This window comes from Mustela putorius, unplaced genomic scaffold (assembly GCF_011764305.1).
Source record: "Mustela putorius furo isolate JIRA1106 unplaced genomic scaffold, ASM1176430v1.1 tig00003869_pilon_pilon_pilon, whole genome shotgun sequence".
NCBI lineage: Eukaryota > Metazoa > Chordata > Mammalia > Carnivora > Mustelidae > Mustela > Mustela putorius.
Window position 1 is genome coordinate 564,829 of NW_025422021.1, and position 17,488 is coordinate 582,316.

Genomic DNA, 17,488 nt, shown 5'->3' on the forward strand with positions numbered 1-17,488 from the left:
AAACATAACCTTTATGTTTCATTGATTCTGGTCAGGTAATATATGTATCCCTCAAATAATATGCCCGGGGGAGTTGGATATTTAAGTGGCATCTCATGAGGCAGGTAAGAGATCAATTTTATTTAAATCACTTGCCAAAGAATTGAAAATGGAGGAGAGAACTTTGCTAAACAACAACAACTTTGTCCTCCCTGGAGTAAAAATGAACATGTTTATGTTAGTACCACATGCAGGGGACCTGGATCAGGATTTGTGTGGAATGTTGAAAACTCCTATCCAGGCTTTGCTCCTACTAATAACAAGCCTCCAGACAAGAGTCTTTGATTTCCTTTTTCCCTAGTCATTGGTTTTTTAACATGGAAGATGAAGTCTCCAGCCCATTTCTGTCCTGGAATTCTGTGGTTTTTATCCATGGTTGCAAAGTCCCTTTGTTGTAAAGACCTACTCATGTTGTTGTAAAGGTTGTAAAGACCTACTCATGCCTAACCGACTCTGGTCACCAGCAGGGTGACAGGAGGGAGCTGCTTATCATTGGCTAATGAGGGATCATTTATAGATATGGGCTCTTGTATATTTTAGGTCACTTTTATTTGGAGGAGTCCCGGAGGAAATCAATTTAAAGGGTATGTGCTAAGACACTGCTGGAGTTCAGTGAATCACTAAAAAGCAAATTCTGATTTTTATGAACTCCATTTTTATGGTGTGAGTTGTAGGGAGGGGTGCTTGTTTGGAGTGCTGTGTTTGTAGGCTGTTCTCACCCTGTGGATGGAGTGTGAAAACCAGGCTTAGAAAAAGTGGCAGTACATTTCGGTTGATTTTCATATTTTCCGTCCATCTGTGGTATGTTACTTTCTACAAACTTTCAAAAACAGCCTCAATAGTGAAAAGGGAAAAAAAAAAAAATCTGACCAGATCTTTTGAGAGATGACTAACAAGAAAAAGCTTCATGTATTATATAAGATCTTACTGTTTGTGAAATTTGGCGTTAGAAAAATATAAATGAATATTTACTAGATTTGGCAGAGATATAAATTTAGGAGCACCTGGGTGGCTCAGTTGGTTAAATGTCTGCCTTCAGCTCAGGTCATATTGTGAGGGTCCTGGGATCCAGCCCCTCGTGGGCTCCCTGCTCAGTGAAGAGTCTGCTTCTCCCTCTCCCTCTGCCCCTCTAACCCCACTTGTGCTCGTACCCTCTCTCAAATAAGTAAATGATAGCATTTTAAAAAGAAAAATATAAATTTAAATATTATTCTTTCCTAACAATGATATTAATAACAACTGAGGTGGTTTGACAACTAACTATAGCCAAGGCAACATATTACGCATCTTCCATTTTTGATTGTACATAATTCTCAAAAAATCTTATGAATTAGATGTTTATATTATTTCCACTATAAAGTTAAGAAACTTGAGGCATGAAGAAAGTAAATGGACTTGCTCAGGGTCATATGATTATTAAGTGTCAGAGACAAGTTCAAACTTAAATCCAACCCTAACTCTTGTCTTCTTCCTTGCCAACAAACCCCCCCTTTTTTTTGTATTCTTTAGTGTTTTATTTTTTGTTTTTCTTTTTTAACTTTTTATTATTTTTGATGTTTATTTTTACATATAAGTTATGTACGTGTATATCTTTTTCCATTCCTTTTCATTAAATTGTTTTATATTTATAAGATTTTCTTTCTTTCTTTTTTTTTCCTTTTCTCTTTATTTTGGCATCTAGTTTCTTTTAATGGACAGTCCAAAACATGTACTGGATCTAGTTACTGCTTTCCTCTTTCCTCTTTCCTCTCCATAAAATGGGAGTCCTGTGCATCTGGGTTTTGCTGTATCTGAGTGTGATGCTTAAAACTGATACAACCATCTTGCCATAAGCATAAAGCTAAATGTAACACTGAAGGTGAGAGTATAGAGATGGAAGAACCTAAGTCCCTGATGTTATCGACCTGCTGATTTTTAAAAAGGCCTTCATGGAGTCCACATACCTTTAGTTTTCTTCTTAAGGAAAACAGTAAATCTCCCTATTATTTAAGCTGCTTGAGGTGGGGGTTGATGTCATGTGCTGTTGAGAGTATCCTAACAGCCACATAGGTCTGCCTTGTTTCAAAGCTCAAATTCTTAATCTCTGATCCATCCAAGGAGTGGTCTTACCCTAATAAGAAGTCCTAACACAAAAGTTTGCTTTCTGAGTTAGCTACTTAGAATTCACATTCTGTTTTCCTGTAAAACAAGGTAATAGCTTGATTCCGTTTCCGAGGTAGCCCACAAAACCCCTTGATTCCATGAGACAGCTAAACAACAATAGGTGATCCTTGGGCAAGTATCAAGTACTAGAAAGTCAGATACTTAAGATTTTTCTCATTAAATACAAGATTTCCTCATTCTTTACCATATTTTATCAGCAAGCCTACCTCCAAAGTATATATGCCTCATCTACTGTCCCTCACTTTTCTCTCGCCTCTATCTCTGTCAAGTGTGCTCTGAGTCACCATCATCTACACCAACCAGCTGTGCCCTGGGATCTTGCTGTCCTCCCATTCCACTCAGAAGCAGGGGCCCAGGGTAGGGTGGGGCATCCAGCTCTCTTCTATTCCAGGATCCTGGGAGTTTATCTGGGGGCATGTTGTCACTCCCCTCAGGGTTTTCCTTAGTTTGGAAAGTCAGGCAGGATTCAGTGTTCCTTCTCAAGATCACTTCTGTCTTCCTTTCTTCCTTCCCAACTCCTCTTGTTTAACCAAGGGCATCTGTGCACAGTCCTGGGAATGGAAACTCTGCTCTGACTTGTGTATTCTTCCATTGTCTTTACCTGGGCCTTTCTGCCTTTCATGGGAACAGGAATTGGAAAAGTTAAGTCCAGGAACAGGAGTTTTCTCCCTTTAAGTAATTGTGTTTCACATAGAACTTGAGTCAGTGAATGAAATCTTGGTTTACTGTATGGACAAAGGGCCACAGGGTAACAGCAAATATTTAAAAAAAAAACATTTTGGGATATCATCTTTTCACACATGGTGCAGGTCCTGATTGAAAATGTTAACATACATAGCATGCATCAAAACAAACAAAAAATGACTTTGTTGAACAACCATTAAGACTAGAGATTCTCTGCCTATGTTTTTATACATCACTTGTTCAACAAATATTTATGATGGACAATCTATATATACAATAATAATTATTTTTCTATTCTGTTTGGGTATTGTTCACTCCCTCTTGTCATTCTGGTTGTATTTTTGGCCTCCTAGGTTTAGAAAGAAATCTATTCTTTGTCTTCTCTTACACTCCTGTCTTCCAGATTCACTGCAGTTTTTCTAAGTACCATGTTCCATCCCAACTCAGCTGAGAAACCAACTTTTCTATTTTGCAATTAAGTAACATACAGATATTCTCATTCGTAACATCAATATAAGATATTCATTAATGAAGATACCTTTATGGCGATTGTCCTGCCGGTACTTTTCTCAATAGTTCCCCAACATTCTTCATCTCAGAGAGTGAAATAATGGGCCTATGGAAATAAGCAGTGCTGCTAATGCCGTGTAACAGAATATAGCTGAATCTCATTTTCTTGGCAGAGTTATTTGGGTAATTGGCAAGCTGTGAATGGATGAGAGCATTTCTCAAACTTTAGCACTCCTGAGAGTCACCTGGAGGGCTTGTTCAGAGTGACGGGCTCCACCCCCCAAAGATTCTCCTTTAATTGTTTGGAGCAGAGTCTTGAAGCTCCCAGGTGTTGCTGATCCTGCTGGTCCACGAACCACACTTTAAGAACCGCTGAGCTGGAAGATGTCAAAATGAGGCTACAAAAAAGAGACACGAATGTTAGAAATGTAATGGTTAGAATTCTAACCATTCTAAATATTATCCCATGTGACACATGAGATGGTCTTGTGCCAAAATGCCTCCTTCAACCAGGAAATTCCATCATCAGACAGGAGCAGTAAGAGGTGCTGAACCGGAGATGAGCTGTGCCTCAGAGCAGCAGGGCTTGGGCACAGGGGAGGCAGGCCCGTCCTTCGATTTGCAGTATGATCACTTCTCCCAGATCTGTGAAACTAAAGACCCTTAGGCTTCATCTGTAGCCTGCCAGCCACCCTTTCCTCCACCCTAGCACTCTTGGCAGTCTTCGGAATGATGCACAGTTAGATGAAGAACAGAATGCCCTTCTCTTATGTCTCACTTCTCTGATTGGAAAAGGCGACATATCTACTCCCTAGAAAACAGGGCAGGAGACCAATACTAGGTAGATACTGTTGTGTTGTGATAAAATGTAAATAACATAAAAGGTACCATTTTAACCGCTTTAAAGGTACAATTCAGTGGAATCAAGTACATTTGCAATGTTGTGCTACCATTTCCATTCTCTACTTCCAGCACTTTTTCATCATCCCCAGGTAGACTCTATACCCATCAAACAATAGCTGCACTATCCTCCTCTCAGCCCCTGGAAAACTCTGTTCTATTTTTTGTCTCTATGAATTTGCCTATTTTACTAGGTAAATTTTTGAAGTAAGCAAAATTTTATTTTTGGAGATTCCTCCCACTATTTCTTTATGACCCATAGAACCTTTACATTGTTCTTGGCTCTCCAAAGTCACTTCAACCAACTTCTTCCCATAAAATGTCTCAAACACTTCCATCCCCATGGAAGGACACTCTCTTTTTCCTTCATGTCAGACGTAGAAATCTGCTGAGACTAACTCATGCAGATGTGTAAGTACCTGGAGTTCTTTGAGGACTTTGTGACAGACATTTTTCTAACTGCTTTCTGTGCATTTAGCCATTCTATCCTCACAACCCCATCCCTAGGGATACATTATTATCATTTCTCTTTTACTGACAAAGAAACCGAGACTCGGGTAGGATGAAGCACATTTCCCAAGACCACATAGCAAACAGGCGATGAAGCCAGGAGTTTGACTCCAGAGGCAGTTTTCCTAACCACAGAAGATGCTTGTTAATCAAAAAATGTAGTAATTAATGGAATATGAAGCTTTGTGACTAATGGCATGTTTTCAAAGCTGTTTTTGAGCTAAGAGCACTTTCTGGTGGGAAGCCAAGAGTCACCAGGCAGACCTAGAGTAGTTTTTTGCTTTACCCATTAACTCCATTCCACCTCCCAACTGACTCCAAAAGGACAAGCTGAATCGTACCTGTCCAAGGAACTTGATTCCTTCTCAGACTCCTCCTGCAACATTCTCCTAGCCCCTTCTGCCTGTCCTAGAGGACGGAACCTCCTCTGCCTAGGCCTCTGCTTCTGGGTGGGTACAGAGGAGGCATAGAGCCCTTCTTAGGCCTTAACTTGAAAAAAAAAAAAAAATGACATCAAACCTTAACATTTTACTTAGCTAGTCTTGTTTTAGCCAAGATTTGCCTCTTGGGACTTAAGCTAAGGTCAGCATGACTAACTTGTCTCCCCAAACTTGTCCCCAGCAAATGTGCAGTCTTAATAGTCACTCGAATGTAATGGTCATCTTTTCACAGTTCACAAAAAAAAGGAAAAAAGGACTAATAAAAACAAATGAACAAAGTTATCACGTAGAGAGAAAAGGGAAAGAAAACTGCCAAAACAACAATAGTAACAATAAAAATTATTGAAATAAATTTACGAGCCTGCCATCTTAAATCCTTTTTGGAACAAGATAAGGAATAAATATAAAGGAACAAATGAATGAATGAATGAAGAATGTGCTTGGGTGGTAGCCTGGAAGAATTAATTCAAGTGTATTTCACACTCAGTAAGCAGGTTACTGACAAGTCACAATGGCATTTTGAATGTATCACCTTTTCTCACTCTGACATCTATTTAATTTATTGTAATTCAAAGTACCCTGAAATTCTACTAACATCCAGATATATTTCTCTATCGGAGAATGATTCAACATACCAGTCCTGAAAAATAAATTTAAGCTTCCTCCAACCAAATATTCCCTGGTAGGCCAAATTCCCTTAAGATTTTATTTTTTTTAAGATCAATTATTTTTAACCCTAAATTTCGTGGTAGAAATGGGAGAGAAAATAATTATTACTCATATTACTATCTCCTGAATATGAAAGTAGTCTGGGTTCCTAATAAGAACACATGCATTTGAGGTAAAGGATAGGTGAGCAGCTAAAAACTCGAACTCTGAGATCAGACTTGAGTTCAAACATGGCGTGGTCCCTCCTGGTTGTATGACTTGGAGCAAATCCCAAAAGTATCTGTAGCAGTAGAATAAGGGTACAGATAATAATTGGATTTTCCTCATGGTGGTATTGTGAGGATTAAAAGAGATAAAGCTCCTGGCCTGATTCACAGTAGGTAAAGAAGTTAGCAGCGTTAACATCTCTATCTATCCTAAGATAACCTCAGTTAGTGAAGCTTTAGTATTGCTCTTAGGGTTTTGGTGTGGTTTGACTTGGTTTGATTTTAGTTGTTTTTGTTTGTTTGTTTGTTTGTTTTGTTTTTTGGTGGAGGACCGCAGTCAGCTCAGATCACAGATATGTGCTCATCAAAGAAATAACAGGAATGGATTTGCCTATGTGGGAACCACTTGCCCTCAAAAATATCCACACTGCAAAATGAGCAACTTCTCTTAATTCCCCCAGCCATCCCTGGAGGGCTCGCTTGGAAGATATTTACTATGTCTAAGTTCAGTACCATCCCTAGCCCCGGCCCAGTATAACTGCTTCCCTGGACACTGCCCCTCATTTTAGAGTACTCGACAATGGCTCATTTTTGTTGTGACCCTCCCCATGGGGTGAGAAGTCTTCAAGCCAAGAACAACTTAAAACCCATGCCCTACTCCCTCTATGGACTATGCAATTCCCCACCCTCCCCTTTGTGCTCCTCTCCCATATCCTGGACACTGGGATCTCAGAATTCTCTGCCTAAAGGTCCCCTCGTCTGTCACCTAAATCCTAATAGGTTTCTTCCCCAAGTCTTTCTTTCTGTGGGGGCCGGAACACTACTGATATGTGTACCCCAACACCTCTAAAAAATGGCCAAGAAGCAGCCGCTTTCAAAGCTGGGCAAGTTGATGAGCGTGATGAGGGAGGCTGCAGGGGTCCACTACTTACAGAGCAAGGCCTGGGCAGGAGGTTATGTGGGTGCAGAGGGACAGCCACACCAGCTGGCCCAGCCTTGTCATGCAAGGAGCTGAGAACTCTCAAGTCAAACTCAATTTTCCAGGCTTTCATGAAAGTTATTAAAAGGTAGGAGGGCAGAACACATTTAATAATTCATTCATTTAATATATAACTTTAAAATATTTAATTATATAGTATTTGGGAGAGATGTGCCCCTTCCTGGGCCCAGCAAATATTAGGGGCAGAGTGAATGACTTAGTGGCTTATTGAAATGTATCCTTTATAGGAAGAGTAAAGCAGGAAAAAGAAAATTTCAAACCTAAGAAGCCAGTTTCTAATTGCAACCGGCACTTGAATCTTAACACTCAGTAGGTGTAAATGTGGGCACCAGTTGCCTGGAAATAACTGTGGTGGGTACACTGGTATAACCATTTTCTAAGAGTCTACTGTGGACAGAAATATTTTCACTGTTATAATTGTAAAAGTCAAAATCTCATGACCTCTCCTTCCGTGGCCGCCTCCTTCTTTATTCCCTTCCCCTAAAAATTTTCTAGTTCAAAATATAAGCCCTTTGGGAGTTGTGTCATCTCATTTCAAGAGAAAATTTGGGGTATAAATAGCTTCCAAGAATCAGTTGAGCACTGAATGGACGGGGGGTCAGTTTTCACAGCTCCCCGGCCCCCCATCTACCCTTAGCTCATGTTTAGAGACACTTAACTTTCAGCTTTATTGACCCTCTTAGGACTAGAAAGAAAGAAAGAAAGAAAGAAAACATTATATCAGAGGAAGGATTTCTCAGAGGTCAACAGTGATAACATTTTACACATACACTCCTTATCATTTACTTTCTATACAGTGCATTTTAAGAATTCCTAAGGAAGATGCACCGGTGACTATATTTCATGTTCTAAGATTCTTAAAGACAAAGTTTTGATTTTTCAAGAGCACTCATGATATAAGCAATTATGCTTACTCTGCCATCTAACATTAGTATGAAGAGTAATTGAGCTATTGGATATTTTGAAAGTAAAATTAATTACAGTATTTGAGATCCTATTTTATCAAACCTACTTGCACAAATTTATTTCAAAAATGAAATGAGGGGACAACATAGTCTTACATGTTTTCCCTGTGACATAATCTTCTGTAAATATTCAGATATTTTCACATGTCTCAAATAGATGTATAGGAAAACTGTTTATAATTCTCTAGCAAAAGTCGGGATTATTATTCCATATTATATTATAGTTCTGCTTCTGCCCTATGTAGCATGATCCAATGAAATCCGAAGAGTCCTTGTAGTACTCAGAGGCAGGAAGACAGAGAGTATAAGGCAGGTGCCAGGGAAAGGGAGAATAAAAGGGAGAAGAGAGAGACATAGAGAAGTCGGGAAAAATATGTGCCATTAGGTGTGTTGGTTTTTTAAAAATTTGTTTATATTTAGGTTTTTACTCACATGTCTTTCAAGTTTCTTTTCTCCAAACTGGAAAATAATTATCTTAGTAAATCTGCTACAACTATTTATAGCTTCCTTAGGAATGTCCTACTAACTCTACTAGAGAACTGAGTCTAAAAGAGTTAGTATTTAACAGAAATACTGACTTCCTGGGCTAAAGGCATGCAAACGATGTGTACAATCTTTAAAATTTCTTTCTACTGTGCCTACAATTAAATATTCCATAAAAAATGTTTAATGTCTTTTCCACACCAGATGTTCATGTTGCCCTGCAATTTACTTCAAAGAATTGTAAAGGGGTTATTCAAAGGCAAATTATCCTAAAGGCAATGAAGGGAATGATTGACAATAGTGAATTCACTCCCAGGTTACTGCTGCTTATTATCAGTCAAATAATATAGGACTCTAAAGTCTCTTCCATCATCCCCATCCTAACTCTACTCCTCAAAAGTAATCACTTGCAAGTTTAGTGTAAATACCTCTAGATCTTTCCTAGACATATAGTAGATACATGTTCATCTCCTGCTCTGTGCCATGCACTGTTGTGGGTGCTGGTGATACAACAATACTCAAAAAGAGACCAACTCTCTGCTCCCAAAGTCTTTATGGTTTAGTGGATGAAACATAGAACCAGGAAACATACTACATGATATCAAGTAATGGTAAGTGCTAAGAAGTCGGTAGTAGGACTAAAAGACAGAATAGAGATGTCTGCTGGTTGAGTTGGTGTGAGGGAACAGGGAAGCCTTCTTTCCCTGAATACAGTGAGAAAATACCTCCCCCCCACCCCCACCCCCCGCCAAATAGGGTAAGAGAGTCTAAGCAAAGCCAACAGCAAGTGCAGAGACCCTGGAGCAGAAGCAAGCCCGGGAGCATTGAGCACAGCAAGGAGGTCAGCACTGCTGGAACAAAATATATAAGGGGAAACGAGTTAAGAGATGAAAGTAGAGATGGGGCTTGTGATGAGCTACATAGGACTTAATGAATTAGGCATTGACAAGGTCTGACTCATACTTTAAAAGAGGCAATCTGGCTGCAGAAGGAAGAGACTGAAGGGGTTCAGGACAAGAACTGGGAGACCGGTAGAAGGCTACTGCAGGCCAGGAGAGAGATGATGGTGGCTTGGCCTCTCTCTCATTCATTGGTGGTAGAAGTGCAAAATGGTACAGCCACCTTGGGAGACAGTTTGGAAGTTTCTTTAAAAAACAAAACATACTGGAGCACCTGGGTGGCTCAGTGGGTTAAGCCTCTGGCTTTGGCTCAGGTCATGATCCCAGAGTCCTGGGATCAAGCCCCACATCGGGCTCTCTGCTCCTCAGAGAGCCTGCTTCCCTCTCCCTCTTCCTACCTCTCTTCCTCCTTGTGATCTCTCTCTCTCTCTCTGTGTGTCAAATTTAAAAAAAAAAAAATCTTAAAAAAAAAAACATACTCTTACTATGCAATCCAACCATTGTGGTCCTTGGCATTTACACAAATGAAAGTCTGAAAAAGTCTGCATACAACTATTTGTAACAGCCTTTTTGTAATTGTCAAAACTTAGAAGCAAATAAGATGACCATGGCTGAGTGTATAAGCAAACTGGATATCCACACAATAAATTATGATTCAGCAATTTTTAAAAAAGAGCTATTAATACATGAAATGATAGTTTGGTATTATATCCATAATTGCTAAAAAGACATTTTAGTGCCCTGCAAATGCTTTTTATATTTCACAACCAAAAGGATAAGTGATGTGCTCTATTAAGTGAAAATTAATATAATGCAGAGTTGTGCCTTTGTCATCTATCAGATTTATAATCCAAGTTGATAGTTACCACATAATGTTCATGAATGATAGAAATATTCTTCCTTAGTCTTTATGTATATATATTACATATATAGCATATATCTCTATATATCTATATTTATATATCTATATCTGTATCTATCTACATCTATTTCTATATATCTATATCTATATATCCTTAGCCTTTATATTATTAGAAAGAGGAGGATGAGAGGGGAGAGAGAGAGAGATTGAAATTAATTTCAAGGAATTCGTTCATGTGATTATGGGGACTAGGAAGATGGAAATCTTCAGAACAGGCTGCCTCTGGCTGGAAATTCTGGCAGGAGTAAATATTAACAATCTTTAGTCTGAAAGCAGTCTGAAGGTAGACTTCCTTCCTCTTAAGGGAATCTCTGTTTTATCTCTTAAGGCCTTTAATTAATAGGATGAGGCCCACTCACCTTATGGAAGGTAATGTGCATTAAGTCTCATATCTGTATTTGACAGATCATTTCCATATGCTTATTTTGTTGATGATATGTCTTAGATGACTTATGAATTTAGAACATACAGCCTTAAAGATATCAACATTAATTGACCACCAACACAATGTATGCCTGTCATTCTACTTGGAGTAGCTGATAAAACAAGGCAGCAGGAGAATTCTTGGAGCTCCGTGACATCCCAGGATTATACCACATTGGTTCCCATTCCACCTGTCCTGTTCTGTGTTTTTATTTGATCACTAGAAGAAGTAATAGAAAGGGCATAAGCCCTGTATTTTCAGACCATATAGTGTAGTGTCTTGATGCAGTGGGCTAAACAATCCGATTTAATATGGACAAAATGCTAAAAACATATTTTGCCTTGCGTTCCAATGTCAGTGTATTAAGCATAAATCAAAACCACCCAAACGTAAGTTCCGAAAGAAAGTTAAAAAAGATACAAAGAAAGTATTAATCAGTATTAACTTACAATTATGCAAGGCTCTTGTATCTTTATATGTATACTTGTAGTTTTGTAACTCCAGCACTGAAGTTGTATATATTGTGTCATAAGGCATTTCATAACACATTTGTAAATATCGGCAATTGGCTGTGCTCTAAATGTTTCTAGAAAAGAGCCCCACATAGAGGTCATCATATAATGTTTTGAGACTGTTCTTGGTAGTATTGGGTGCTGTGGATGGGCTTTCTACCTTTTTTGCCCTTTTCTTGGTCCCTGCCCACTCAAGATGGTGTGACTTGTTCTGGAGGCTTTAGCATGCAGTATCATTCTGTCTTCCTTCCATCAGCTTATGATCCTTGGGATTCACCCTACACAAAGAGATTTACTTGGGGCAAATGGAACCCCAAAGCCAAAACCAAAGCGTGCTAAAATTAGCTCTGAATTATTAAACTGGTGCACTAACATGGAATTAACAAAGTCAAGTGACAGACAGAAGTGGCCTGTGCTCTTCCTGGAGGCAAAGCTCAATTGCTCTGTGGAATGTTTTTGTCGTTTGTGGGGAGGCTTTCACACGGTCTTCCCAGTTCAGACCTTTAGGAAGTTCTGGATCACTGGAGCTGACCAGCCTCAACATAGGTACTACACCCACCCGTCCGGGCAGTGTGGTCTATCTGGAGCTTCTAGAAGATAGGACAGTGCAGTTGTTTCACTTCCTGTTCACTTCCCCACTGATGTATTTCATTTCCTTGGCCAACTGATGTCCACCCTCAAGACAGCATCTGCCCTTAACTTGGGCAAATTGCCCTTAACTCTTCCACTTCCACTGGCCCTGTTATCTAAAATGAGTTTTTGAAATAATCTGTTTATCTTTTTTTCTTCTCTTTTTAATCTATGATCTTGATCTCATAATGAATGTTAGAGTACTTGATGTCTTATTTTCCTACAATTTAGAGATAGCATTCAAATGAAATAACACATGTGAATGACCTGTAGACTCCAAGGCCGTATGCAAGCAGCCTGTGCTAGCTGCATTGTATACATGCATGACTAGCAAATATAAGACGACTTTGATAACTTCTACTCCTTGTTTTCTTTCCAGTCCAGTTGCCTCGTTTAATAACAGACATCTTTTTATGAACTCTCTTCTCTATTTTAGTTCTCTTCATGACTAGAATAGTATATGAATTGGTGTCTCCAGACGGGTATGACAGTATCTCATTTGGAAAGCTGCAAATGCTCAACTCCATTAGTGTTGGCCTTCAGAAGATGATCAATTTGAGAAATTCAGAGCTTTTCAAATGTTAATCCAATTATTATTTTTTTTAAGTAGCTCATACTAAGGGATGATCAGAGAGTGATTTGCTATATTTTCAATCCCATTGCAATGTTTGTTTATTGTTAGGTTTTTCTTCACTTTTTCCTAAAGTTTAATCGGTATAAATTTTTGTAGAAGACTGCTGGATACTGAAGATGAACTCAGTGACATTCAGACAGATTCGGTCCCATCAGAAGTACGGGACTGGCTGGCATCCACCTTCACACGGAAAATGGGGATGATGAAAAAGAAATCTGAGGAAAAGCCAAAATTTCGAAGCATTGTGCATGCTGTTCAAGCTGGAATTTTTGTGGAGAGGTAAGTAAAATTGTTAGTATTTCAAGATAATAAAATTTGGAAGGTAGGAGATATACTTATCATCACAAAGTTATATGAGCCAAACATTTTACTTATTGAGGAACACTGCAATTGTAAGTATACCCAGAATGAGCAAATTTAGAACTTCATTATGAATTTGCCTTAACAAAACTGTTTTGTCCTGGGTTTATTACTTTAATTCCTTTTAAATTGACATAAAGACTGGGGTGCCTGGGTGGTTCAGTCAGTTAAGTGTCTGCTTTCAGCTCAGGTCATGATCCTGGGGTCCTGGGATCGAGCCCCATGTCGGGCTCCCTGCTTAGTAGGCAGTTTGCTTCTCCCTCTCCCTCTCCTCTTCCCCCTGCTTGTGTGCTCTCTCTCTCTTACAAATAAATAAATTAAATATTTTTTAAAAAGAAAAGACTAAAAGCAGACTTTTGAATGTCTAGTGTACCTCAAATGTAGCTTTGCGAGTAACTTTATTAATTTATTAAATTATACCACATTCATACATTGTTTGTATATATTTGTATAAATTATACCACACCTATTATTTATTAAATTATACCACATTCATGCATCACATTCATACATTACACAACTAATTTTACTGGAATAAAATGTAACTTTTCATAAAACAAATTCTATACTTCATAATAAAATCAAATAAGACTTTCTCTGCATTAAGTCAAAAAGACCATCCTCTGCATCATGGGAGAAAAGCTCCTTATGTAGCTTTTGTAGAGTTCTTTGACATTTCTGTCACTAAAGCAAGGAATACTTGATGGCCCCTAGAAGCACCAAATCAAATCACTGTAGTTTCTCATGTGAAATTCATGCTAATGTGGCCTAATTTTGTATTTGTCTAGCCCTTAAGAGTATAGTCTATTTTTCTGTCTAGGAAACAAGATGTTCCAGAATTAAAGCTAAAGAAATTACTTGAAATAAAGATGACATCTGACAATTCTGAAAACTAGTTATTAGAAATCCCTTAGATTAAAAAACAATTACTTTTTATTAAGTTATATATATAAAAAGATGAAACATTTTTAAACTAATAAAATTGAAGAGAGAATTTTTTGGTCAATATACTTAAATTTTAGAGAGACCACATCATTTTTCATCTTCTGACATCTCTAGTTATTATTTCTAATGAACATTATACACTTTAATTTTCCTGTTAAAAGAAAAATAGGAAACACATTTGGGTTCCCAAAATGTAAATGAGAATGTATAATAAGAAGTATTCGATGCCATTTAAAAATATAACTACAACACATAAAGCTTGAAGTTCTTGCTTTGTGCCTCTATTATCCACAATAACCACCACTTGGTGATTATTTAAATTATTTTGAGTATTTTATTAGCCATATTTAATTGGCTTTGAAAAAAGAATCCTCATAAGAAACAATTTTATTAGTGTGGTAAAGTGATAACCACACCCCCTTATAAGGTATATAAAATGGTCCCAACTCTGCCAGGTGGGACCAGAAATCTGCAACAGGGAAGCAGGGCTGGAGAGAAAGATTATCTATAATGGTATAACCATAACTTTAAAACAATTTAGGAAAATGTATGACATTTACTGATTTTCATTAACACCAAATCAAAAATATCTCAATAATAGTTCAGAAAGTCAGTGAGAGAATCACAGGTAAAAGGGAATATTTGTGATTTGCTGAAAGAATATATATTTTGTCTTTTTCAAGAAAATATTGTAGAACTTGGCAAACTGAAAAGAAGGCAAACTTTGGGAGTAAATTTCTATTTCTATCCTGTGAAAGATTAAGATTTCCGTAAAAATTTATTGGTATGCTAAGTGTTCATTTTTTTCATATGCTACATAAAACATTTTACTTAATGACCTATAGAAATATCAAATATACTTAACTGTCAAACAGTCTTGAAGAAATCAGTATGTTACAAACATACGGAAATGAAATCCCCATTAGTTGGTGCATAAAATAGGAACCTATGTTTATCTTGAATTTTCAAAGATAATTGTCATCCATTTTGAAAATTAGAAAGCCTTCCTGAGTATTCTCTCAAGTCTCCCCTCCCAAGACTCCATGCCTCCACAGGTCCTTGCAATTCCATTACCCAGTTGCACTTTCCCATCTGCTCACTTCGCCATCTCCCCTCCTGAAACCCTAGTCCCCAGCTCTGTCATCTGCCATCAGAAACAGGACCGTAGCTTTCCAGTTGGGTCCTCACTTCCTCAACTGCCCTCTCCAAACAAGTCATTCTACAGGGACATTTTAAAATATAAATTAGTCCCTGTCACTCCTAAGCTTAAAATCTCTTGATGGTTTTCCATTTCACTTGGTATTAAGGGTGATTTCTGTATCATGGTTTTGCAGGGTTCAGCACTTTTTAACTTTCTTGTCTCATCAAGTGCTACCTTCATTTTTGACTGAATTTCTATATTGCTCTAATTTCAACGCACATCCCTAACCCTTTCTTCCCTTGGAACCATAATCCTGTTATTCCCTCTACCAAAAATGATTTTCCCTGCCCCTGCTCCTGGCTGGCCCTTCCTGTCTTTCCAGACGCCTTCCCTGATCGCTGTGCACACCGTTCATCACTTTGTCTGCCCTGACCAGTGGTTTACCTCACAGCACAGAGTGCTGCTTGTAATCATGTGTTTTTTTATTTATTGCCCCCTTCACTGCTCAGTAAGCCTCATAAAAGCAGTGCCTGTCTTTTTCTTGTTCGCTCTGAGCTCTTACCTAACACAACATCTGACATAAGACAGTTTTTAGTTTTCGTGGAGTTTTTTTGAGTTCTTGAATTACACATTGCAACTGTAGTAAAAGCTTCCAAAAATAATCTACCGTATTTCCAGCTGGACTTTCAACACCTGCAGGCGTCCAGGAAATTCATTGTTCTTTTTCAGCAACTTGTAATATGTCAGTTATTTACTCAAGTGTGAGGCAGCGGTATTACGGTCTGCCACAAACAGATTCTGATTCCAGTCATCCTTATTTTTTTGTCCTAATACTTTATTTCCAATTATAGGATTAAGAAAGATAATGGGGAAGTTCCTCCATTTCCTCAGAAGGATAATCTTCTTGGTCTTGCTTTATATTCCATGTAATGAGAATGCACCCTGACATTCACTCCTTAAGCCTATTCCAGTTCTAAGAGATCAGCACCAGAGCTCTGACAGAGCCCTGGGAGCCCCGAACCTAAGAATTGCAGGCAACAGCATGGGCTGCAGAGTAGTGAGAACAGTAACATCAATGATACTAATGGCTCTCTTGTATTGAGCACTTATTATATTATGCTAGACATTTATTTCATTTACTCATCACAAAAAACTTATAATTATCCTCATTTTACAGATGAGTGACATTATATAGCTTTCCAAAGGTCACATAGCTAGTGAGAGGCTAGTCTGTTACTTAAAGCATGTCTTCTTTTTGCTGTATCCTACTGCCTTTTGGTGACGTGAAATCACAAGGATTGAAAGTTACTTAATTTTTTTAAATTTCTTACTCCTTATTATTATATTGACCTTATTTTCCTAATCCATCATCCTTTATTTCCCATCTCTCTATTTTTTAGTAGTAAAGACTAGAAGAATAGATAGAAAAGACTGTTGTCTCCCCCCCCAAAAAAAATCCCACAAAACAACTAAATATCATTATTGACAATAATTATTTTCTGGATCTGTTATAGTACAATTACTATTTTCCTTGCCTGCAAAACTACCATAATTATACCTATCTCAATGTAGTAATTAATATAAGTATTTTTATTTATAAAATGCTCTGAAATCTTCTGAGAGATAGAGAATAAGGATGATTTTTTATTATAACCAATTACCCACATTCAAAAATTATTGGGTCATTTAAAATAAACATTAAATGGAAATAGTGAAATAAAGTAATAAGGTCTCTGTGATAAAATGGGGAAATACTTTATTAAGGAAGGTAGGCTAGAGGTATACATAAATGCAATATTTTAATTCTGAGCTTTTAAGAAGTCAAAAGAGGAACATGAGAGACACCTAGATGGCTCAGTTATTTAAATGACCGTCTCTTAGCCTCAGTTCAGGTCATGATCTCAGGGTCCTGGGATAGAGCCCCACTTCAGGCTTCCTGTTCATTGGGGAGCCTGCTTATCTCCTTCTCCCTCCACCCCTACCCTCACTGGCATTCTCTCTTTCTCAAATAAACAAATCTTTTAAAAAGAGAGAGAGAGATCAAGCAGAGACAGAGAAAGACAACTATCATATGATCTCCCTGAAATGAGGAAGTGGTGATGCAACATGGGGGCTTAAGTGGGTAGGAGAAGAATCAATGAAACAAGACGGGATTGGGAGGGAGACAAACCATAAGTGACTCTTAATCTCACAAAACAAACTGAGGGTTGCTGGGAGGAGGGGGGTTGGGAAAAGGGGGGTGGGGTTATGGACATTGGGGAGGGTATGTGTTTTGGTGAGTGCTGTGAAGTGTGTAAACCTGGCGATTCACAGACCTGTACCCCTGGGGATAAAAATATATGTTTATAAAAAATAAAAAATTTTAAAAATAAATAAAATTAAAAATTTAAAAAAAAGAGAGAGAGAGACATGAATTATTGGCATTTATTATCTTTAAAAGAGAGGTTTTACA

At 38.0% G+C, this 17,488-nt stretch overlaps 1 protein-coding gene across 5 annotated transcripts in view; it reads left to right on the plus strand.

Moving 5' to 3' along the window:
- PDE1A (phosphodiesterase 1A) overlaps window positions 1-17,488 on the plus strand; it is a 340,182-nt gene that overhangs the window by 255,598 nt on the left and 67,096 nt on the right. For all 5 annotated transcript variants that reach the window (XM_045066781.1, XM_045066782.1, XM_045066778.1 and 2 more), the window contains one exon: window positions 12,687-12,869. In XM_045066781.1, coding sequence (XP_044922716.1) covers window positions 12,687-12,869 — 183 coding nt within the window. The remainder of the gene's footprint in view (window positions 1-12,686; window positions 12,870-17,488) is intronic.